This window comes from Aspergillus clavatus, genomic scaffold (assembly GCF_000002715.2).
Source record: "Aspergillus clavatus NRRL 1 1099423829795 genomic scaffold, whole genome shotgun sequence".
Classification (NCBI taxonomy): domain Eukaryota; kingdom Fungi; phylum Ascomycota; class Eurotiomycetes; order Eurotiales; family Aspergillaceae; genus Aspergillus; species Aspergillus clavatus.
The window spans coordinates 731345-753874 of NW_001517104.1; the positions used below are offsets into that span (position 1 = coordinate 731345).

Sequence of the window (22530 nt, forward strand, 5' to 3'; positions counted from 1 at the left end):
CCGTGGAAGAGGGGCAAGTAGACAAGTCACATGCCTGGACGACTGGGTGGTGATTACCGTAGCATGACAACAGCAGAGGTTCTGCCCGCTGTTGGATCCGTGGACTCGGTTGTATGGGGAGGGGGGAGTGTTTTGTTTTTGAAGCTGTACAATCGAGACTCTCGGCTATGACCAGATGAGAAGCCATTGATTGATGGATATTTCCTCCGATACCGAGTCCAAGGTCAATTGGTGAGAACTAGTTACCCTGGGGTCTGCAATGGCATGCACCAGATGCAGCGGATGCGCAATTGAACTGATCGCGTGCTGCACGTGCTTCTATCTGGTTGCTGACTGGCCAACCAGCATCCAGAGTTCAGAATTATTGCTTCATGGATTCAGTCTGAGCATCGGTCTCATGCCTTTGGAGAAGACCACTTTTCTCAGCCTTAAGGGAATTTGGTCGATGCTCTCTGTCCTAGTTTGGCGTGCCCTGTGCACCGTGAGCCTGCAGAGACCAGAGGATATCGCCTAATAGCCTTCGACTTACTGCTTGGCAACCTGAATCAGGCATGACTCTGGTGGAGGACGAGACTTGGTGATCCTCTTCTTGTCTGCGTTGATAATTTCTTTTTCCTTGTTTTTTTTTTCTTTTTTTCTCTCTGTTTTCTATTTTTTTCCCCCTTTCTGCTTCCTAGATTCTGTATCTGTGCTAATATTGCTCTCTTCTGGGGTTCTGCTCTGTTCGATCTCCATTCTTTGATCCTTTTTTTTTTTTTTTGCACAGATCGAATTCGTCATCTCTTGTCGCAGTCTCATTTATCAGTCCAGATACCAGTGATCTGGTACTTATCTTGCAATCATTTTTCATTCATTCCTAGACCCCCCAGTTATCCTTAGAGTCAACTGAGCTAGCAACTCGGATTTGAGCGACAGACGTTAGCCGCGGTATATCGATCGATAATTGATATCACTAGCTTGAATCCCCAGAGCAGAGACCATCGGCTTCACTTTCTTCTCCCTCAGCCGATCCTCCTGATGATCTAGATCCAATCAAGTTTGAACATACTCGGCCCCTGCCTTCGTCCGCCTCTTACTATCATGCACAATCCCGTTGAGTTTCCAGGATGAAGTTCGCCAAGTTTGTGACCCCCGAATCTCCCATTGCCCCCCGCACAGCCTATAAGCTGTACAACCCCGGAGTAAACACTGACATTGGCTCTCTGTCAATAGAGAATTAGAACAGGAATTGGTTCCTGAATGGCGTGCCAAATACTTGGATTATAAGGTGAGTCCCAATGTTCGGCTGACCTCTTTCAGTCTTTTCTCTCCGCTGTGTATGGCAACGCACTCATGCTGATCGTCTGTTCCTGCGTGCAGACGGGCAAGAAAAAAGTTAAAGCCATTGCGCGCGCCATTCAAAAGACCCATCGAAGCCCTCGTTACCCGTCCCTTCGACGTGCCAACACTGGGCTGGACGATCCAGCCGCCACCCCCTCCAATCCCTTTCTCTCCTCATCTCTTCGTGGTTCAGACAACAGAAGACTTGAGATTCCTGGCTCGTTCTATAACCCTTCAACTCCCGGTGGCATTGCGGCAACCCCTTCACGCTCGACAACCGGCCAACGTAATGAACGCCAGCCGTTGCGAGTACCGGGATCTCGGTTCTCCGCCGTCGTTGGAAGCTATGGCAGCATTATTCCGTCGCCTCCACATCACGGCGCCACTTCCGATATAGCCTCTCTTGAGTTGCCTGACCCGGCACTTGACCCCAAGGATGATGCTTTTTACTCGCCTCCAAAAGATACCAATCGTGGGAACAGACTGAAGGCTCCGTCTCCTGACATCTCTCGGAACGGCAGTAGTAGGAAGGGTCCCCTCGACTCTCACAACCGGAGCCCCTTGGCACAACCGTCGGAAGGGGGCAAGTCAAGCCTGAGAAATACGTATGCAGGACCTTCCGCCACGAGGACCTCGCAGCTCCTCAAGCGAGTGTTCTCGTATCCCGATTGGGAACAGCCCGAGAAACGCCCGCAGACGACCACTTCCATGTCAGAAGTGGAGCGCCGAGAGGATGAGTTCTTCGGGTTTCTGGACGGCGAGCTGGCCAAGATCGAGTCTTTCTACCAGATGAAGGAAAATGAAGCCACCCAGCGCCTACAGGTGCTCCGAGAACAGCTGCACATCATGCGAGACAGACGAATCCAGGAAGTCTTGAGTGCCAAAAAATCACGCTCCCGGAACATTGATGGACATCAATCTAACGGACTCGTCAAATTGAATGGCTTCAGCGGTCTCCGCCTCAAAGAGACACTGATGGGCCGGAATCGCTTTGGGAAGAATTCCGAAGCGCTGGCACAGATGAATACGGTGGCAGCAACCGGAGGGCAGAATCCCGACACAGTCATGGATCGTCGAGACTTCATGCGCCGGCCAGAGGATGCACAGCATGGCGATGTTACCTATCGTTCCGCAAAACGGAAGCTGAAATATGCCCTTCAAGAATTCTATCGCGGTCTCGAGCTGCTCAAAGCCTATGCCTACCTTAATCGAACGGCTTTCCGAAAGATCAACAAGAAATATGACAAGGTCGTCCACGCTCGCCCGACCATGCGATACATGTCAGAAAAGGTCAATAAATCTTGGTTTGTTCAGAGTGAAGTCACCGAGAATCTGATGGCCGCGACGGAAGACCTGTACGCTCGTTATTTCGAACGCGGCAACCGCAAGATTGCCATTTCTAAATTGCGCCACACCATCAACAAATCGGGAGACTATTCTCCAAACACCTTCCGCGCTGGATTGCTCTCAATGGCTGGTGTCCTATTCGGAATTCAATCGTTGATATATGCGGGCCAGCACCTCGAGCATGAGGACGACGATGTCCAGGTTCGAACAAGTTATCTACTTCAGGTCAGTAGACTGCTCTAGTGATCCTCAAGAATTTTCGCGGGGAGATTGAACTAACGTCAGTAGATATACGCTGGTTATTTCCTGATAGTTTTCCATTTTCTGCTCTTCTGCCTGGATTGCATGGTTTGGACAAAATCCAAAATCAACTATGCTTTCGTTTTTGAATATGACACGCGACATGCCCTGGATTGGCGCCAGTTATCCGAGGTAGGACTCCTTGCCTTGCTTTGCCTTGTTTTGGACATCTCACTTCTAACACCAAGCAGCTTCCTTGCGTCTTCATGTTTATGCTTGGCTTATTTATGTGGCTCAATTTTTTGACCATTAACTCGATATATATCTATTGGCCTGTTGTGCTGATAGGACTCACGGTGTTTATTCTTTTTCTGCCTGCCCGTGTGCTCTATCATCGGAGCCGAAAATGGTGGGCATATTCCAATGTAAGTGAATCACCCTCCCCGTTTAATCGAGCTTGAGGCTCACAGCTAGCAGTGGCGTTTGCTTCTTGCTGGACTATATCCCGTCGAGTTTCGCGATTTCTTTCTTGGGGATATGTATTGCTCTCAAACCTATGCTATGGGGGTAAGTCCACTCCATCAAGATCCCAGCGGTTTGCCCTGCTAATGGTTTACAAGAATATCGAACTATTCTTCTGTCTATATGCACAGCATTGGGACAATGCTCCACAGTGCAATTCTAGTCATTCCAGACTATTGGGTTTCTTCCAATGTCTGCCATCTATTTGGCGTGCGTTGCAATGTCTTCGCCGTTATGCGGATACAAAGAACATGTTTCCACACCTCCTGAATTTTGGAAAATACATGTTCGGAGTCCTCTACTATGCAACCTTGAGCATGTACCGCATTGAGAAGATGACACGATTCCAGGCTCCCTTTGTCACCTTTGCTCTACTCAACGCTGTCTATACCTCAGTTTGGGACCTAATCATGGACTGGAGTTTGGGAAATCCCTACGCCAAACATCCTCTATTGCGTGAAGTGCTGGCATTCCGCAAGGTGTGGGTTTATTACGTGGCAATGGTCTTTGACGTAATCATCCGTTTCAACTGGATTTACTACGCCATCTTCGCTGCCGATATGCAACACTCTGCGCTGCTGAGCTTTATTGTGGCGCTGTCTGAAATCTTCCGAAGAGGCGTCTGGACAATTTTCCGTGTGGAGAATGAGCATTGTACGAACGTGCTTCTTTTCCGAGCGTCCCGGGACGTTCCCTTGCCATACGAGGTGACCACTCCAGAGGCCGAAGGCGAGCAAGAGGGAGAGGAGCTGCAGCTTCGGCGGCAGCGAACAACCACACCTAGGTCCGCACCAGCAGACGTTGAACATGGACCGCCAACAACGCCTAGTCTTTCTGTTCGGCCACGCGGTCTTTCTCGTGTTGGATCGCTCGTGGCTGCGGCTCACGCCCAGGACTTTGAGCGCAGGAAACGGCCGGGACAGTTGACTGTGGCTTCTGTTACGCATGGGCCAACGAGTGCTGATGATTCTACTGACGAAGAGGAGGAAGATCAGGTGAATTCTCGACAAGATACGGACACAGATGAGGCTGCGACGGAAGGCTCCTCTCCACGTGCAGAGTCTCAGAGATTGCCCAATTGATGAATCATTGAGCCATAAATGAAGCTTTGTTTTTTTTTTTTTTTTTTTTGGACATAATTGGCGTCGCCAGAGCGGGCATATTTGGAGCGATGATCTACTTCACAATCTTGATTTACGACATGTGTCACGAATATATAATTAGATATAGATAGTACCCGGAGTACAGATCATCATAATATTGGCTTTATTCTTTCTTTCCATTTTTGACACTGCTGTGACCTCAATCTTACCCCATAGTTGACTGCGGTGGCATCACGTGATACTGGTAGACGTCACATGGTCAAGAAGTGCTCCCCAGGCTCACGGTTATCGAAGCCATCTGTCTCCTTCCATCCTCATCCATCCTCGATTTCATCGAGATTTTCTTCTGAATCCTACTCCTGGCGAGTTGCATCATAGTCGACACAGCAGCGAAATGGCTGCCAACGCCAGATACGAACCTGCCCCCCAGAGGGACTCCTTGGAGGACCACCCCTTCACCCAGGCCCCACCGTCTTATCAGGCAACCGCGAGCAACGATGCGCCTCGCAGCGAGGACGACAACGTTCCCGATGATTTCAAAGTATGCGCATACAATTTTTCCCAATCCGTTGCCCTGCTCACTACTGACTTGTCCATGTAGTTCGGCGGTACCGTTGCGGAGGGCACCCTGCCTATCCGTATGCAGTTCATCCGCAAGGTCTATGCGATCCTGTAAGTATAACACCCCAAAGAACCCCATGGGGTACCTACCCCAGCCCAATGCAGCAATACCTGACCACGTCCTATCAACCCAGAACCGTCCAGCTCCTCCTCACAACAATCATGAGCTCCATCTCCTTCTTCAGCGACAGCTACCGCCTCTGGATCCAGTCCAACTTCTGGCTGATGATTGTCTCGGTCTTCGGCGCCCTCGGCTTCATGCTCGTCACCTACTGGAAGCGCAAGAGTTATCCGGCCAACCTCCTCTTCCTCGGCGGCTTCACCCTGCTTGAAGCCTACTCCGTCAGCGTGGTGACCTCCTTCTACGACGCGCGCATCGTCATCCAGGCCCTCGTTCTCACCCTCGGCATCTTCGTCGCCCTCACCTTGTTCGCCTGCCAGACCAAGTACGACTTCACCCACTGGATGCCCTACCTCTTCGGCGGGCTGTGGTTCCTCATCCTCTTCGGCTTCATGGCCGCCTTCTTCCCGCGCAACAGCACCGCGGAGCTTATCTATGGCGGTCTGGGAGCGCTCATCTTCTCGGCATACATCCTCGTTGGTACACAGCTCGTGATGCGCCACTACCACGTCGAGGAGGAGATTGCGGCTGCCATCTCCCTCTATCTGGACATCCTCAACTTGTTCCTTGCTATCCTGCGGATCCTCAACAATCAGAACAGCCAGTAAGTGGATATGATAATATAGCCAGGTGTCCAGGATTCCGGATTGCAAGTTAGTACATTTAAATTCACGATGAAAACATGGGCCATTCTTTGAATTTCCAAAAAAAAAAAAAAAAAACTACAAATCAGACAGAATCACCAGTGGTCCCATATCACAATATCCCAAGTGACACATGATCTGATCTTGGTGCTTCACTCAAAATATGGACTTCGTTTCTTTGTTACTGCCCCTTCTTTTTCCATTGTCACTAGCTGCTAATGAGGTTCGATATTTCCAATTATTCCGCAAGGCAATATATGCTGTCACACTAGTTTGGCTTGTTGTATCTGAATAGCAAACGTGTTCTTCCCATATTTCGAGCTACGTTAATTTCTCAGTACATATAATTCCCAGCCAATTCATAGCCCTTCAAGGATCAGAAGTAATAAAATAGTGGTAACCGCAGTATAGTCCTTGAAAAAAAAAAACAAGATGCAGGACACAACGAACACCCTTAGTAAATTCTATTAGAATGATGAAGAAAGATAGTTATGTGAGGAACCTCTGAGGAATTGTGTAATATCGTCAAAACCAAAATGGAACAGACTCTCCCAACGCCTATGGATGGTATCGCGGTATGGAAAAGGTGCCAATAAAGTAAACAAGAAAATAGTAGAAAGAGAGTCGGGGAGGTGGGTTGCACTTTAAAAAGTAAGAGGGAAAAGACAGTGCAGACATAGTGGCTGCAGAAGAAGGGAAATGATCAAAAAGAAAAGCCAGGAAACGCATTCTTTATGCAGGTCTTCGAGACAAGCGAGCACCCACGGACGCCATGTCCATCATCGTGATCGAGTACGCTCATCAATGAGACGCTATGAAGAACGTATTGACAATCAGGCACACGAACATGACGAGGAAGCCGTATACCACGAGCCCAAGACTCAGCTTCCGTAGCAGACCGCGGCGCCAGTGACGGTTGGTAAGCTTCAAAATTGCACTCTCCGTGAGTGGGCGGTTCTGGCCGCCCTCAAGGTCATTATTATCGTCGTCGTCATCGGAAAGCATATCGTCCACTGCTTCATCGTCTTCTTTCATGAGTCGTTGATGAGAGGGGGAATCAGGAGACGAGATCTTGTAATAAAATAGGCCCGGAAGGATGAAGCTGATACTGGTGCTTCCAGTGCTGCCGACGTAGGCGAGTACAGCTTCAAGCGACGAGACGGTCATGGCAACTATGTAACTAAGAATAAGGATGGTTGTTGTTATAATAGAGAAACGAAGGTCGCTCATTGGTTCCGGCCCGCGGTTTCCTCTCGCGCCCAGTAGAGCTTGACGATGGGGTGAATTATCGCTGCCAGCGGCGGGCTTGGGTCTCCAGCGTAGCACTGCATCGACGGAGGCTCGGCATGGGTGGCATTGAAGTGGATAGGAGAACATGACAAGCATGACGATAGCGGCACGTCCAATTGTGGCCCATAGCCCCGGAGGATACATGCTCACAATATTCCCGCCAACGTTGTCCCCAAAGGAGAGATAACCTGTGATGGCCACGAGAATATATGTGGCTGCTGAGCTTCCAATACTAGCCAAAACGACACCAGTTGTTCTGAAATGACTGTTATTGCTGATTTCGTTGAGGATAGAAAACATCTGTCACTGTATCAGCATCACTTATGGTACTTCCAGATGGTCGTGGGGAAGACGGGGATGCAAGCTAACATTCTGGTGGCATGTAAACGCAAAGACGATGACCGGAAGACTGCTGAGAGTCGGGATGGGGCCAGCCCATTGGATCACACGAACAGGACCTCGGTCCGCCACTGTATTGCCCTTCACGAAGTTATACACAACCAAGATGACCAGGTAGCCCATGGACACCAAAGCAGCGATACTCGTATATTTGAGGGAATCAAGACGTCGAAGATAAGAAAGAGGGATGACAATTAACCTGGGCCGTGCCGTTAGCAAGATTCCAACTCAACTCAACCTTATCACTCCAAAGCACGAACATGAAAGCAGTAACCCAGAAATGCCGATCCACCAAGAAGTCGTACGCCGGAGTGCTACCGACGAAACCCTGTACAACTCCCGGCATCAAGTCGCCGATAATTATGAGGTAACTGACACCGACTCCGAAACATTTAATGGCAATAGCCGCATCGAATACCACGGCGGCATTGGGGTATGTCAGCTGCGATAGGGCAAAGAACGACGCACTGCCCCTATCGAGATACTGTGCGCATCGAGACTGGAGGTAAAGACCGAATCCAGCAGTCATTCCGGACCAAAAAATAACACATACACCCAGAACAATCCCCATATGGGAGATAGCCAAAGGCATTGCTAGAACACCAGCGCCAACGACTGTAGAATCACCATCTTGTCAGCTACTGGGGAGAAACGAACCCGATCACATCATCGGCATTACTCACTTGTATTGACCAGGTTGATCACACAGCTGACCCAACTGGCCTCGCCTTGGTACCCCGAAGCCCGTTTGCCTCGCATTCCACGTCTAATCGACAATTGCCATATCATCAGCGAGACGTCCTATAGCGAGACAGGAACAAATGAATATTCAATCGATAATACCTGCGAGATGGATTTCGGAGGCCATCAACGGGGCCAACCCCGACAACAACATCATCTTCCAACATCTTCGGTGGATGTGGGTAGGGTGACGTTGTGGACTGATAAGGGTAGTGGGCACGAGGGCACTTGTAGAACCTATTGTTATCGATCAAATGAGGAGGCAGCGAGTGCGTCAGTCATAATAGCGTCCGGTACCAGCGGAATGATCAGGTAAGTTGAAGAAAGGAGTGAACGAGTGAGCGAAAGTTGAGGGATGGAAAAAGAGCAATTTCTGTTAAGGGAGGAGGTGTGGCTACATGGGAGAATGTCGGGGAGGATGAAGATGAAATGAGATGAGACCAAGAGGAAATGGTGTGCCTGATCCAGCCAGCCAGAACGGGCGGCAAGAAAAGGCGGACAAGCCTGGCTGGCCCCAGAAGCGGTTTAGCGTGGTTGGGCGTATCGTGATTCGTGTGCTTATCAACTTATCGCCATCCTTACATAAGCAAAGGGGACTTTCCGCATTTGTTCCGAGCCATCCTCAAGACTTCAAGACATCTTGAAGATGCCTGTCTCCTCATTTGTAGCCATTCTTATTGTATGATTTGAATATCTACAACTTGACTCTCGACTCTCCCCACCCCTCCGTCGATAACAAATCATACACTTCGTCCTCCACCTTGTTCATATCCGATATAGTGTTCCCGGGTCTTCCTGCCGGTCCAGGATCGTTGAATGCACTAACGGAGCGAACAGTCTTGGACACTTCCAAAATGGTTCCCCCTTGCACTAGACATTGAGGCCCTTGTCCTGTCTTATCGCCAATGGTCTCACTGACCTTGTCTTGCTGGATAAGGGCCAGCATCACCTCAGCGACCTCCTCAGGCGTCACCCATTCGTCTGCCTTATCATCAACCATCTTCATCTTCTCAGGATTATCCGTATATAGAGGGGTTTTGATGACGCCCGGCGCGACAGCCGTCACCCGGATGCCATATTGCCCATCAAGCTTGGCAAGCGACCGCACCAGACCATTGATGGCGTGTTTTGTAGCGACATAGATGGGCGATGCCAGAAAAGCATTCTGGCCAGCGATGCTCGAGATGTGAATGATATGTTTGGGATTCTTGTGACCCCGAGCGCGGAGAAAATGAGATATGGCCAACTGGGTCGTGCGGATCGGATGGGTCAAGTTGATGTCTAGTAAGGCGTAGCGGCCTCCATCGGGTGGGTCCCGGCTGTCTGGAGTACCGGGTGGTCTCCAGAAGTTCGTCCAGTGCTGTGGACGCCGTTAGCAAAGCCCCCCAGGGGAGCATTCTTTGCCCTCAAACAGCGCGAGGACAAGGAGACATACAGGTTCGAAGATTCCAGCACCTGGACATACAATGTCCACCTCATCGAACTCCTTGACCGCAACCTCAAACATTCTCTCAAGTTGTCTCCAATCGACAACATCGGTCTTCTGGAAGACGGCCCGGTTGGATGAATTTGACTGACCGGAATATCTCTCTACCACCGCCTGTGCCTCAGGTCGGAGGGCCAAGTCTGCGATTAGGACATTGCATCCATTCTCGAGCAAAAGTTTGGCAAAGCATAAGTTGATCCCTATTTGGTATCAGTGAGATGTTCCCTGCTCTCTGACGGGAGTCTAATGCCTACATACCTGAACCTGCACCTGTTACAATAGCCGATTTTCCCTTGACGGAGAACGCCATCGTGGTAGAACTAGGGTGTAGATAATTGTTGTTGAAGAGAAGAGAAATCTCCAAATGATGAGAGATTCGCATTCTTATGAGAACACGCAGCGGCTAGGGGATATGAGCACCTCTTATGGGGTCGACTGAGGGGCTACGCGGGGTTGGTTACACTGAATCCATTACCCCGATGATCATATCCTCAACTCGATCAGAATGCCAACTGTATAGCTTGAAGCTCTTCACATTAACTATCATTGAAACAGCGGCAAACTGAATCAACTAGACCACTGCGATAGAGTTAAATCCGATACATCTGGGCCTGTTAAAGGTGTTATCCTACGGCCCCTGGTACGGTATCAGATTGAGATTCAAACCAGACCTCCTGGTACACAAGGGTGACTAGAAAGCTTCCCAAGGCTCTATGGAGCGGTTCGGAAACAGTCATGGCTTTTCTCGGGTCGTCGAGAGGTTCAAGAAGATGTAACCCACCACGTCTCCCACATCGGGAAATACCGATGCAGAAATGCCCAAGTTTGGGCTTTCTCTGCCATCCACTCACCATCAGTGTTGGGGTATTTAGGCTGTAGATGCGGTCTATATACCTCTAGGGTGTGCACCGCCTCTCCGCGTGATACTCGCCAGCATGCACTTCAAGCTGTCTATCATCTCGAGCTACAATGTCTCTCACTAAACTATCTTTACCATTAGGTGGAAGCGGTGGAAAGTCTTTGAGGGGCTTGGATAAGATCTTGCCAGTCTGGCCTGTTTCAGACAATCTCTCATAGCACATCGAACACTCCCTGGCCTGATTGATAGTGGCGCTCGCGATTGCGTTGCTTTCCAACTCTGAAGCGCAGCCTCAACGGTTCCACTGCCACGTTCTATCGAATCCTTGAGCATGCCGATGTAGTTTGATCTTCCTTTCAAGAGCTATTTTCGAGCACCACTAAGCTTTCCTCCAGGGGACATTTGCAGCTTCTTCAAGAACAAGAACAGGCACCTGCAGCAGCTGGGAGTTCTTTTTCAATGGAACTATAAGACAGTCCTGAGCACAAGTCAGCAAACCTTGCACAGGGCTAGATCAAATTTATGGCTGCCGTTTGCTTCCTCACGTGGAGCATAACCTTACTACCTGATGAGATAAATATGAGGACTTTGTTGAATCAGTAAAGTGTACCTAGGCATGGTTCATCGGAAGAGATATTGGCCCCTGGTTAAGCTCAATCTGCCAAACAATGACATCATATCTTCAAATGCCTCTTCCGGTGAAGCGCAGAATATCTCAAATGTCTTCATCAGAGTACCAGGATAGGTTCCATGCTGAGCCTACCAAAGACTCGCCTGTACCGAGTGACTCCGTATGACCTGGCCGTTTTCTCTGCTTCGTTCAAGAGCAGTCCAATTCCAAAGATGCCAATGGAGCGGAACCATACCGAAAACAGAAAGCGTGCCGCTCTCCCAAAACAGCAATTCCGCTCGCTTCTCCACTTGAACTATAGAGTCATGGTAAGGGCAGCGCAGCACATAAAACAGGGAATATCCTGGGATCTGGCGTTGGGGCTTGGAACATCAGTTAGCGATTAGCAAGAACTGCATCAAAAATGTCGGCTTCGAAAATCCTCTCAAGAACGGCCATTCGGGCTGCTTCTACGTCCTCATCGGCATCGCCGATGACCAAGGCCGCTGGGGATATATCGAGTGTGTTCCCAAGCTTGAGACCAGACTATCAACCAGAGCCTCTCCCCCCGCGATTCAAAGATCTGAAATTGAGATTTTTTGAGAAGAATGCGAAAGCGCTCTCGCAGAGCTGGAAGAGATTGCTTGAAAGTCTTGAGAAGGAGATTTCTCAGATCAAGTCTAAAGGGAGTGATGTAAGTCAATTCACACAAAGTTCATGTCTACAGGAGCGAATGCTTACGAGGGACAGATCATCCCATCCGTTCAGTATGCGGATATTGTATCCGGCAGAGTCTCGGATGAGCTTCTTGCTGAGATTCGCCACCGTGGAACTGCCGTAGTTCGAAATGTGATCCAGAAACAGGAAGCTCGAGGGTGGAAAGACCGTATTGAGGAATACATCGCTGCCAACAAAGACCGCGTCAGGGCTTTCCCACCAGACTCGCCCGCAGTATTCGAGCTCTATTGGACCCCATCGCAAGTTGAAGCTCGAGCGCACCCCAACATGGTCGAAACTCAACGGTTTATGCAGCGTCTCTGGCATTCATCGGATGCCGCGACTCCGATTTCCACGAGATATCCATTGACATACGCAGACCGTTTACGCATTAGACAGCCAGGAGATGGCAAATTTACCCTCGGACCTCACATTGATGGCGGTTCGCTCGAGCGGTGGGAGGATCCCGAGTATTCGCGCGTCTACACCAAGATCCTAGAGGGCAAGTGGGAAGAATACGATCCCTGGGATGCGAAGCACCGTGTCTCGGCCAAGATGGATATGTACAACGGAGCCGGTGCATGCTCTATGCTGAGATTCTTCCAGGGCTGGCTCTCGATGTCCAAGACCGGCCCCGGCGAAGGCACACTGCATGTCTGTCCCATGATTACCCACAGCACTGCTTATACTATCTTACGCCCGTTCTTCGACCCGAAGACACAGGAACCCAGCCTGGATGCCACTTTCCCAGGAGCCGTGCCCGGTGCCTGCCAAGAGTACAATCCAGTCACACATCCTCACCTTGACTTGGAGACGACGATGGTTTCTGTCCCAGAGGTTGAACCTGGTGACTATGTCGCCTGGCACTGCGACTCGTTGCACTCCGTGGATAAGGAACACAATGGCAAGGGAGATTCCAGTGTTCTCTACATCCCTGCCACGCCGATGTGCGAGATGAATGTGGACTATCTGCTCAGACAGCGAGCAGCAGCCGCTGCTTACTCTCCGCCTTGGGATTTCCCCGGTGCTGGTGGTCCAGGTGAAGCAGGCTTCACTGGTGCGCTGGACTGGTCTTCTGTCAACTCCAATGGTCTGCAGGCCATGGGTATGGGCACCCGGCCTTGGAAAGTCACAGAAGACATGACAGAGGGGGAGCGGAAGGCTGTGGAAGCTGCGAACAAAGCTTGCTTTGGGCAATCCTAAGAGCTTCGGTAACGATCAGAATGTATATATAGCTTTTTTTTTTCCGACTTCATTTCTCTTTGATTCGACATGGTAGAACCAGTCGAGCAGAAAGCGCGGGATTACGTATTGATAGATATGAAGTGATAGACAATAGAGACACAGTCTTAACACCAATGATTCCTGATCAAGAGCCAACCAAATGTACTTCAAGCGTGGATTGTAGTCGAATGTTGTTATTCTTACGGAGACTTAGCTTATGTAGCTTAGTGTCCACCGCCTGCACCACCAATCAACCGCAACATCATCTCCGCCATCAGGATACAACCACCTCGCTCTCTAGCTGCCTCCCTCAACCCTCCAATGATCGCTTTGGAGCTGGGGATATAAACAATGTGGCTACGGGCAGCGATCTTGCTGTTCGCCTCGTGCGTTCCTTCAACGGTGGCCATCTATTCTGACGAGGTCGACCACATCGATTTCCACCATGCGCTGCTCGGCACTCCCTCGTCCCACTCGACCTTCTTCCTGAAGCCCTCCGCATCCTCCAATGCCTCACTCCTCTATACTCTTTCGCAGAAACATCTTCTCGGTGCGGTAAATCCAAGAGACGGCTCGCTGGTATGGCGACAGAACGTCTCGCGGTCGTCGGTGTCGAATGAAGACGGCCAGCTGCAATCTTTCCTTCGTGCTTCGGACGGAACCAATGCAATGGTCAGCGCGGTAGGCGACTATATTGCCGCGTGGAGTGCGTCGGATGGCAAGTTGATTTGGGAGAATTGGTTTCTTGGTGAGCCCGTTGCGGATCTTGAGCTTCTAGAGCTTGAAGATGCCAGCGCGGCGTCATTGATGAGAGACGCGATCGCACTGTACGGAGATAAAAGGGGGGTTGTCCGGAGATTGGATGCTGAGACTGGCAATGTCAAGTGGGAGTTTAACGATGATAGGTAAGGTTCCGTTTGTGAGGATTTTGTTGGCATTCACTAACGTCTCTGGCTTGTGTTGAAATAGTGGTGATTTCCCCCTCCAAGTGTCCTCCTCCTCAACTGAGGTCTTCTACATCTCTTTGCAGCCGGGTTTGCTCAAGGGCCACAAGATCAAGGTTGCTTCTCTGAATCCCATTACGGGCCAGCAGACGCGGCAGCACATCCTGAACTCGGATACCGATGTGACCGGGCCCGAGTCCATCCACTTCGTCGGGGCCAACACTGCGGCGCCCGTGATCGTTTGGACCGATAAGGCACGGAAGACTCTGAAGATAAATCACATTGGTCTGAAGCAAGTGGACACACTCAACATCGACAACACCAGCGGCGAGGAGATCCGGTCGATTGAAGTCCATACCCCCAAGAAACTGAATTCTTTGCCGCATTTCCTGGTGCATTATGAGACCGACTCCAGTTCCTGGGCGGAAGTGTACCACATTGACTTGACTTCTGCGACCGCAGTCAAAGCATATGCCCTCCCCCGGCTGCACGAGAAGTCTGTCTTCGCGACGAGTAACATCGATGCGAATGTTTACTTCACCCGCATTACGCAGTCAGAGACCACAGTCGTTTCGTCTGCTTCTCACGGAGTGTTGGGCAGATGGCCTCTGTTGCCCCCTACCACTGAACGCGCCATCCACGCCGTGTCTGAAGTTGTCACCAAGGGTGACACCGTCGCTGTTCGATCTGCGGCTGTCCTGGAGTCGGGTGACTGGCAGCTCATCCGCAATGGCCGGATCGAATGGACTCGATATGAAGCGTTGATTGATGCAGTTGCCGCTACCTGGGCTGAAGAAGATTACCAGGAAGATCTCGTACATCAACTGGAAGTTGAGGGACATGAGAGCTTGTACAAAGCATATGTTCATCGCGTCAAGCGCCACACTCACGATCTACAATATCTTCCAGGATGGCTGAAGGGACTGCCTAAGCGTATCATCACTAGCATTCTCACCGACGAAGTATCTAGCCTCGACGGGTTCGGACTCACCAAGCTAGCTCTTGTTGCTACGGAGAATGGACGGGTGTATGGCATTGATACTGGAAACCATGGTGATGTCTCCTGGAGTGTTAAGGCAGCCGAGTCCGACAAGTGGAATGTAAAGGCCATCATCCCTCAGGCTGGGTCCGCTACTGTGTACGCCGACGACGGGAGCTCCGTGACGTTGAACACCACCTCCGGAACTGTTATCAGACGAACGCTACCTTCAGGCCAGATCAGCTCCATCGCTGTCATCAACGATGCCTCTGGCCCAATCACGATCGGTATCAAGGAGAACGGTGCGCCCGTGGAACTAACGGATAAGCCTGGATTCTTTGTAACCCTCAGCGGTGATGGTCGTGTGTTGGGATGGAGTGCCAAGGACAACAAAACCCCCGTCTGGGAGTTTCTGCCTGCGCACGGCGAGAGAATCATCCGTGCCACAGCGCGTCCACCCCACGATCCCGTAGCCTCGATCGGCAAGGTTCTCGGTGATCGGTCGGTTCTGTACAAGTACCTGGATTCGAATCTGGCTTTAATCACGGCGGTTGGCGAGAACTCGGCCACATTTTACCTGCTGGACGCCATCTCAGGCAACATCCTCTACAGCAGCACCCAGACTGGTGTCGACACCAGCCAGCCCATCGCATCTGCCATCTCCGAGAACTGGTTCGCCTACTCCTTTTACAGCGATCCAGTCAGCGGCTCGGACGCCAAGGGCTATCAGCTTGTGATCTCCGAACTCTACGAATCGCCCATCCCCAACGACCGCGGCGCATTGGGCTCCGCCGCCAACTACTCCAGCATCCGCGGCGCCGACACCCTCCCCTTGCCTCACGTGGTCTCGCAGTCCTTTATCATCCCCGAGCCCATCTCGCACATGGCCGTCACCCAGACCCGCCAAGGCATCACCACGCGCCAGCTCCTCTGCACGCTCCCCGCCACAAACGCCATCATCGGCATCCCACGTCCCGTCCTTGACCCCCGACGACCCGTCGACCGGGACCCCACCGCCACCGAGGCCGAAGAGGGTCTCTTCAAGTACAACCCGTACCTCGAGTTCGACGGCAAATGGTACCTCACGCACAGCCGCGACGTCGCAGGCATCAAGACCGTTCTGTCGGGCCCCACCCTGCTCGAGAGCACAAGCTTGATCTTCGCGTTCGGCGGAGACGTCTTCGGCACCCGCGCCACGCCCAGCCAGGCCTTCGACGTGCTCGGCAAGGGATTCTCCAAGCTGCAGCTTATCATGACCGTGGTCGCTTTGGGCGTGGGAGTCGCCATCCTGGCACCGATGGTATGCCCCCTCTTTCCCCCCTTCATCGTCTCATCAGACAAAATCCTTAATGCGGTCGTTTACTAACGCATACACAGGTACGGAGCAAACAGATCAACAACCTGTGGAAGGCAACGTAGGAACGAAAGACGGGAAGAAAAAAAGAAACTAAACATATATAATATTGTCCTTTTCTCCTTCATGAAATGTATTTATTGCACTGCTTGCGCTTTCTTACGGAGAATTGAAATGAAATGAAGATCAGCGGAACTCATAGACACTGTAAATTGTCTAATCGACTTTGACTATCTACGATGGAGGTTTCTCACAATGCAGGATGCTGCTCCTTGGTGCTCCTGGTAGTAAATATTGATTATATATCCGTACCGTAAAAACGATGGATAAGGAAACAAAACAAACAAACAAACCAAACAGATGCAATCGTCTCCGTCTTTTCTATGACGTGCGCAGCCGGAATGTGAAATGTAGAATGTTCTATGAAATCGCCCACTGACGCCGTGTACCTTGCATGATGATTAACTACTAATGTATTTTGTGCCGGACGTGATGGATGAATGGGAAGTGAAGTGAAACCGGAGGAAAAAAAAAAAAGAAAAAAAGAAAAGACTACGCAGAGACTGTCTGAGTCCCCCCGTTCGCGACGGTGACGTGCTCCAGCTCCACATCAACTTTTTCATTCTCGGAGGGGACGTCGGACTGCGCTGCTGGCGGTGTTGGCGTCGCGGGCTCGGCGGATTTGCCTGCGACGGACCCAGCCGGCGGCGGCTGCGTGATGTTCTCTTGCTTCTTGAACGGGACAGGGACGGCCTGCTCTCTGCTCTTGCCATCGACTTTGCCGAGGACCTGCACGTGGTCGCCCTTGAATAACACGGGACCCTTGGTGAAGGAGGGCTTGGAGGCGCCGTCGGCAGGCGGGAGCTCGAGTCCGCCGACTAGCTCGCGCGCGGGCTCGTCGAGGTTCGGCATGTCGCCCCATTGCCAGTCAAGGTCGCCGCCGTATTGCTTGGGGATGCTGGAGGGGTCAATGAAGGAGGTCAGGGTGGGTTGGACTTCTGCGGCGGAGAGGATGAAGATCTTGGAGGTGGTGACCGGGTCGAACCAGCGCTTGATCCAGCCCCAGACGGTAGGGAAGAAGGCGGGGGCGCCGATAATCTAGGAGTTCTTGTTAGAGATACTGCTCCTGTAGCATGGGAAGGGGCAAATCCAACGTACGAAAATCCGGTCCAGAGTCTCTGGGTAATGGGCCGTAGCCAAAACACTCGCATCCTGCATGTGTCCCTTGAGGTTCCAGAACTGCTTCAGACCGACTCCGCTGACATCGACGATATTTGTTGACGTGACGATGGGCGTCTCGGGGTTCGGCCGGGGTAACTGCGAGCACAGCGGCATGACGAAGCGGAGGAGGTTCTCATAAAGCGCGAACAGTCGGAGGAGGCGCTGCGGCACCGTGGAGGACTGGTGTGTCTCGGCCGTCGAGGCAGGGTCGGCCATCGTGGAATTGTACGCGGCCATGTTTTTGCTGTTCAGATGCTTGATCTCGAAGACGTAGACGGGGATTCCGCGTCGATCTCGACGACCAGTCCACTGGGGATACTAGAAATCCACCGGAGCGCCGTCAGCGACGAACAAAGTTTTTCCTCCTTCACAACCCAGGTATCAGACTCACCATCCGTCTCGCAGCATCGTAGGACTCCACCTCGATATTCTCATACAGCGCCTCGATGGCATTATCCCGACGCCAGTCCTCCGTATCCTTAAACTGGCCCCAAGCCCCATTCACATCGAACTTGCGCGCGCGCAGAAACCGACTACACCACCACAGCAACCAAATCAGCACAAACAGCCCTTACCACAACTCAAAGATCAACAGGGGATGAGGGGAAAAAAAAGAGAAAGGAAGAAAACATACAGCATCGTCGCATCATCATGACTCGGCTTCGTATCCGGCCCCTCCCCCTGCGCAGCAGGCTTGTAGTATCCATTCCGCTCACACAGCGCCTTAAACTCCCTCAGCTTCTCCTCCTGGTCCTCCGTGAGATGATTCAGGTGGCCCGCGAGCCAGGCCGTGCCGGCCGCCTGAGACGCCGACGCAGCTGGGTCATTCTGGCCGAATTCGGCTGGTTGTGTCGGCGATGAGGTCTCACTCTCCGTCTGGCTCTGCACGGATTTGGTTCCCCAGAGAGGCATTTCGGGTTCTGTTGTCGAGCGTCGTGGGGCGCTTTCTTTTTGTTTGTTTTGTTCTTTTTGGATCGTGCTGGGACCTTGAGTCTGTGTAGATCCTCGTTTCCTGGTTTCGCGATTATATCTGTAATCTTTTTTTTTTTTTCTTTTTCGAACCCCTGGACCCTTTGATTGATTAGATAATACGGACAATGGAACAAAACGAAAAAGGGGAAACAAAATAGTCAGATAGACATACGTGATGAACTGAGATGGAATCCTCGTTGTTTGGGACTTTGGGTATCTACCTTCGCCTCCCCAGACCCTATGGACACCCTGCGCGCTTGCCTTACGCCTTGGGGTGCGGAAGCGCCGGAGATAAGAGTCAAAGCGCTGCCCGATCAGCAAGCCACTAGTTGATTCCGGTGGAATCGGCAGAATCGAGCTCAAAGGAAACGTGAAAAGACAACAGCTGGTCGGCGTTGGAGCAGGGAAGAAGCTGTGGTTATAAGCAGGAGAAGGGATTTGCTTCCGTCCTGGTGGTGTTTTGGAAATGATTACTTATTAATATTATTATTTGCCAGCAGCCAGAAAGAAACAGGAACTGGCAACCAGGGCTTATGTCAGCGGCATCTCAGCGCCTCCACTGGCGCGGAGATCCGGAGTCCAAGCGTCACAAATACGAGAGAGAAAATTGCATGAGATGCCCATCGCTTTTCGGCAGGAGATTGATAGATATCTGGATAGTTGATAAAAAGACACATTCAGGGACATCCTATGCAGTGTGCTAAGGGATATCATCAAGAAACACGAATACAGAATGAAAGGGGCCCCTAAACCACAAACTGCCCCGATTTTTGCCTAGAAATATGCATTTCACCGTGCGACGTAAATGTACAGTCATTCCATCGTCCCCCTCCCCCGAAGCCCAAGAAGAAAACATAAAAGAAACGTTTTCTCTCTTAGTCCTCAGTGAGATCTCCATACTCCCACATACCCCGTCTCTCCTGCTTCGCCTGGTCCTCCACGCTGCGCAGGTGCGATAGAGTATCGCTGGCAGCACGTTCCCAGGCCTTCAGCTTCCGGGGAACCATGGCCAAACCCTCCCGGACAATCTCGGCGTTGATGCTCTGGTCCAGGTTCTTCGAGACCGAAGGATCCAGCAGGGTAACATGCATGAGTCCATCAGCAGCGACGTAGTCAACGTTGGCAACCAGGGTCCGATCGTAAGTCAGCTCTCCAATGAAGCTGACGGCGTCTTGGAGGTAATCGGCGGAGACAGGGAACTGCAGGAACGAGAAAACAGCGTCCACAGCCTGGGCCCGCAGCTTCTGAACAGAGAACTGGGGCTGGCTCAGAGGCCGGAGACGAGACCAGGGGAGAACTTCGGAGTTACCGTAGTCGATGTAGAGAACCTCTGCTTGCTGCTTTTCGCGGTCGTTGCGGCGAACGCGCGCACGGTACCAGTCGCCATCCTCACTGAACTTGGCCGCCACGTACTCACCTGCCTTGGGCGGGCCGGGCAGCGGGGTATCGTTGGCCTTGTTGAGGTGGAAGGAACGGAAGGCACTCATGAGCTCTGTTAGAGCAGAGGTGCCGGTTCCAATCTGCTGGATCTTGATGCGGGCCGAGGTGGGGTCGACATAGGTGACCATCACATCCCGATAGTCTTTGCGGCGTTCGACAGCCTCAGTCTCCGCACCATTGACTGGCTCCACTTCGGCTTCGGCAGCCTCCTTGCTGGGATCCCAATCGTGCCACAAGCCCTTCCGAGCGTCCTTGGCCTTCTTCTCCGCAGCAAAGTACTCGTTCGCGCGGCCCGATTGTTCGGCGGAATACGCATGCACGGTAGCCAGACCCTCTTCAAGAAGGACCTTGGCGAAGTCCTCCTTGTTGACGTAGAGGGTGCCAATGAAACCACCGACCTTGTCGTGGGTCTGAATGTCAATCTCAACATCACGCTGCATGCATCGTCGGTTGGCCAGATCATGAGCCTCCTGGCCGAAGGGTTCGGAGGCCTCTCCAGGGCTGCGGGCCGATCGGGGGGCCCGGATGCCGCCCAGAACCAGGGTCAACTTGGCGTTTTCACGGGGCACGAGGACGGTGAAGCGAGATCCCGACTTGACGAAATCCACAATGGCAGGAACACGCTTCTGGCGCTGAAGAACGGAAACCTCTAGCTTGGCCTTTTGCACATTCTCCGAGTAATCCTGGTATTGCTTTGGCTTGGGAGGCTTGGGAGACCACATTCCCTTTCCATCTTTCTGGGCTTCCGCCTCGGCGAGCAGCAGAGAATCGTACTCGGGGGAGCGATCATCGTCGTCCTGGCGATGGCGGATGACGGAGGCGTAGCCGGCTTCCACAAGCGCCAGGGCGATGTTGGTGTTACCCTGCACAACGGTTGCGACATCCCGTTCCTCATAACCCTCGTTTGCGGGCTTCTTGCCATTAATCGTGACCTTGACGTGCTTGCCAATGAGCCTCTTGCGCACAAACTCCTTAGCATCGGCCTGGAAGGGCGCCTGCTTGGGATCAGACGGCTTGGGCTGTCGGACACTGCTCAGGCTGATCTTCTTCTCCTCGCCAGCCTTGTTGCGGAGGAACAGAGTGTCTGCGTTCAGCACACGGGAGACAATGTAGTCCAGCTCGGCGGCCCCGCCAGCAGGACCTTTCGAGGCGAATCCGGTGAACAGACCTTTGCGGTTGTCCTTGGCTTCTTTCTCGGCGCGGCGGAAGGAGACCATCTCGGGGCCGAGCAAGGCAGAGTGGTGATCGAAGCAGCGAGCAAGACCAGCCTCCAGCAGGAACTTGGCAATGTTGCCGTTGGGGTGAAGAACGGTGGCAATCAGCTGTCCCTGAGGGGTCACTCCAAGAAGCGAAACCTGCACCTTACGCTGCAGGAGCCTTGACTCGACAAACTGGTATGCCTCATCTCCGAACGGCTCACCAGGCTGCTCCTTGCCCTCGGCATTGACTCGTCTCGCAGCCGGGGCACGCACACCGCCGACCGCAACAACGGTCTGCAGGTGCTTCTCGGGGGACAGGAGCAGACGCAGGACCAGCCGGTCTCCGTTCAAGACTCTTTCGACAATGGCTTCGAGGTGCTTCTCCTTCCACTCGTCAACCAGAGCCCTGCCATCGGTCAGCTCATAGCTGGTCTCCGTGCGACCGTTCTCTGCTCCAGCCCACAGACCCTTGGACTCGGTGCGGGCATGGTCCTCCAGAGCGCGGAGCCGTTCGAGGTAGGATGCTGTCTCCTCGGATTCGTCACGCTTGCCGGCCTCTTCGCGGACACGTGCCCATCCTTCTTGCACGCTAATATCGGGCAGGGAGGCGTCGAAGCCTGGAAGCTTGATTGTGCCGTACTCGCGTTTGGCACCGGTGGGGATTGTGTAGAGGATCTGGAAATTGATCACTTTGCCGACAAGGACCTCGCGGAGAAACTCCCGGGAGTGGAAGCCGTAAGGCTGTGAGAAGATGGGTGAGCGACAATCCACAACCACATCTTCAATGTAGACAAGGATGCTTCCAGAGCGAAGGTAGTGATAGCAGGGATTGAAGAGACTGGGGTGATGGGAGAGCTGGGTGTCGGTCTGGAAGTAGAGGCCACATATCCCGACACCGGGGAAGACAAGCAATCACACAATCCCGCAAGGTATCATGATAAATAAAAATCACAAACTCACCTCATCGCCCTCTCTCTTTAACCTAGGAGCCGAGACATATGCAAGACTAAGAAGGCGCTCCTGTCCATTGGCGAGGTTCGACAAGACAACGGTGTCGCCCGACAGGACAGATTTCACACGGGCTTCGAGAGGCATTGCTTGAGAAGCCACAGAACGGGGTCAAAATTAGAAGAAGTAGAGGAAGAAAGAGATTGTTGGAAGCAACAATCAATTAATT

At 52.1% G+C, this 22530-nt stretch overlaps 8 protein-coding genes across 8 annotated transcripts, besides 2 other annotated features; 4 read left to right on the forward strand and 4 right to left on the reverse strand.

The window, feature by feature from the left end:
• Positions 1-1106: 1106 nt before the first annotated feature.
• On the forward strand, positions 1107-4511 carry ACLA_011250 (SPX and EXS domain-containing protein; the record flags this gene model as incomplete). Its single annotated transcript, XM_001274123.1, has 7 exons — positions 1107-1124; positions 1226-1267; positions 1360-2892; positions 2956-3099; positions 3159-3332; positions 3385-3474; positions 3528-4511. The coding sequence occupies 7 exons, from the start codon at positions 1107-1109 to the stop codon at positions 4509-4511; spliced, it is 2985 nt and encodes a 994-aa protein (XP_001274124.1).
• A 25-nt stretch (positions 4512-4536) lies between these two features.
• Positions 4537-4560: a microsatellite.
• A 366-nt stretch (positions 4561-4926) lies between these two features.
• ACLA_011260 (Bax inhibitor-1 family protein) lies at positions 4927-5882 on the forward strand (the record flags this gene model as incomplete). The annotated part of the gene is made up of 3 exons (XM_001274124.1): positions 4927-5073; positions 5134-5204; positions 5288-5882. The coding sequence occupies 3 exons, from the start codon at positions 4927-4929 to the stop codon at positions 5880-5882; spliced, it is 813 nt and encodes a 270-aa protein (XP_001274125.1).
• An 837-nt stretch (positions 5883-6719) lies between these two features.
• On the reverse strand, positions 6720-8199 carry ACLA_011270 (putative amino acid transporter; the record flags this gene model as incomplete). Its single annotated transcript, XM_001274125.1, has 4 exons — positions 6720-7508; positions 7578-7806; positions 7868-8106; positions 8161-8199. The coding sequence occupies 4 exons, from the start codon at positions 8197-8199 to the stop codon at positions 6720-6722; spliced, it is 1296 nt and encodes a 431-aa protein (XP_001274126.1).
• Positions 8200-9042: 843 nt separating this feature from the next.
• ACLA_011280 (putative short chain dehydrogenase/reductase family oxidoreductase) lies at positions 9043-10144 on the reverse strand (the record flags this gene model as incomplete). The annotated part of the gene is made up of 3 exons (XM_001274126.1): positions 9043-9708; positions 9784-10034; positions 10093-10144. The coding sequence occupies 3 exons, from the start codon at positions 10142-10144 to the stop codon at positions 9043-9045; spliced, it is 969 nt and encodes a 322-aa protein (XP_001274127.1).
• Positions 10145-11727: 1583 nt separating this feature from the next.
• On the forward strand, positions 11728-13223 carry ACLA_011290 (DUF1479 domain-containing protein; the record flags this gene model as incomplete). The annotated part of the gene is made up of 2 exons (XM_001274127.1): positions 11728-11997; positions 12054-13223. The coding sequence occupies 2 exons, from the start codon at positions 11728-11730 to the stop codon at positions 13221-13223; spliced, it is 1440 nt and encodes a 479-aa protein (XP_001274128.1).
• A 372-nt stretch (positions 13224-13595) lies between these two features.
• Positions 13596-16586, forward strand: ACLA_011300 (uncharacterized protein; the record flags this gene model as incomplete). The annotated part of the gene is made up of 3 exons (XM_001274128.1): positions 13596-14149; positions 14214-16467; positions 16545-16586. 3 exons carry the CDS (start codon positions 13596-13598, stop codon positions 16584-16586), a joined length of 2850 nt encoding a protein of 949 aa, XP_001274129.1.
• Positions 16587-17046: 460 nt separating this feature from the next.
• Positions 17047-17071: a microsatellite.
• Positions 17072-17073: 2 nt separating this feature from the next.
• On the reverse strand, positions 17074-18654 carry ACLA_011310 (SEC14 family lipid-binding protein; the record flags this gene model as incomplete). The annotated part of the gene is made up of 4 exons (XM_001274129.1): positions 17074-17619; positions 17680-18060; positions 18134-18275; positions 18377-18654. The coding sequence occupies 4 exons, from the start codon at positions 18652-18654 to the stop codon at positions 17074-17076; spliced, it is 1347 nt and encodes a 448-aa protein (XP_001274130.1).
• Positions 18655-19589: 935 nt separating this feature from the next.
• Positions 19590-22448, reverse strand: ACLA_011320 (putative transcription factor (Snd1/p100); the record flags this gene model as incomplete). Its single annotated transcript, XM_001274130.1, has 2 exons — positions 19590-22220; positions 22314-22448. 2 exons carry the CDS (start codon positions 22446-22448, stop codon positions 19590-19592), a joined length of 2766 nt encoding a protein of 921 aa, XP_001274131.1.
• Positions 22449-22530: the final 82 nt, after the last annotated feature.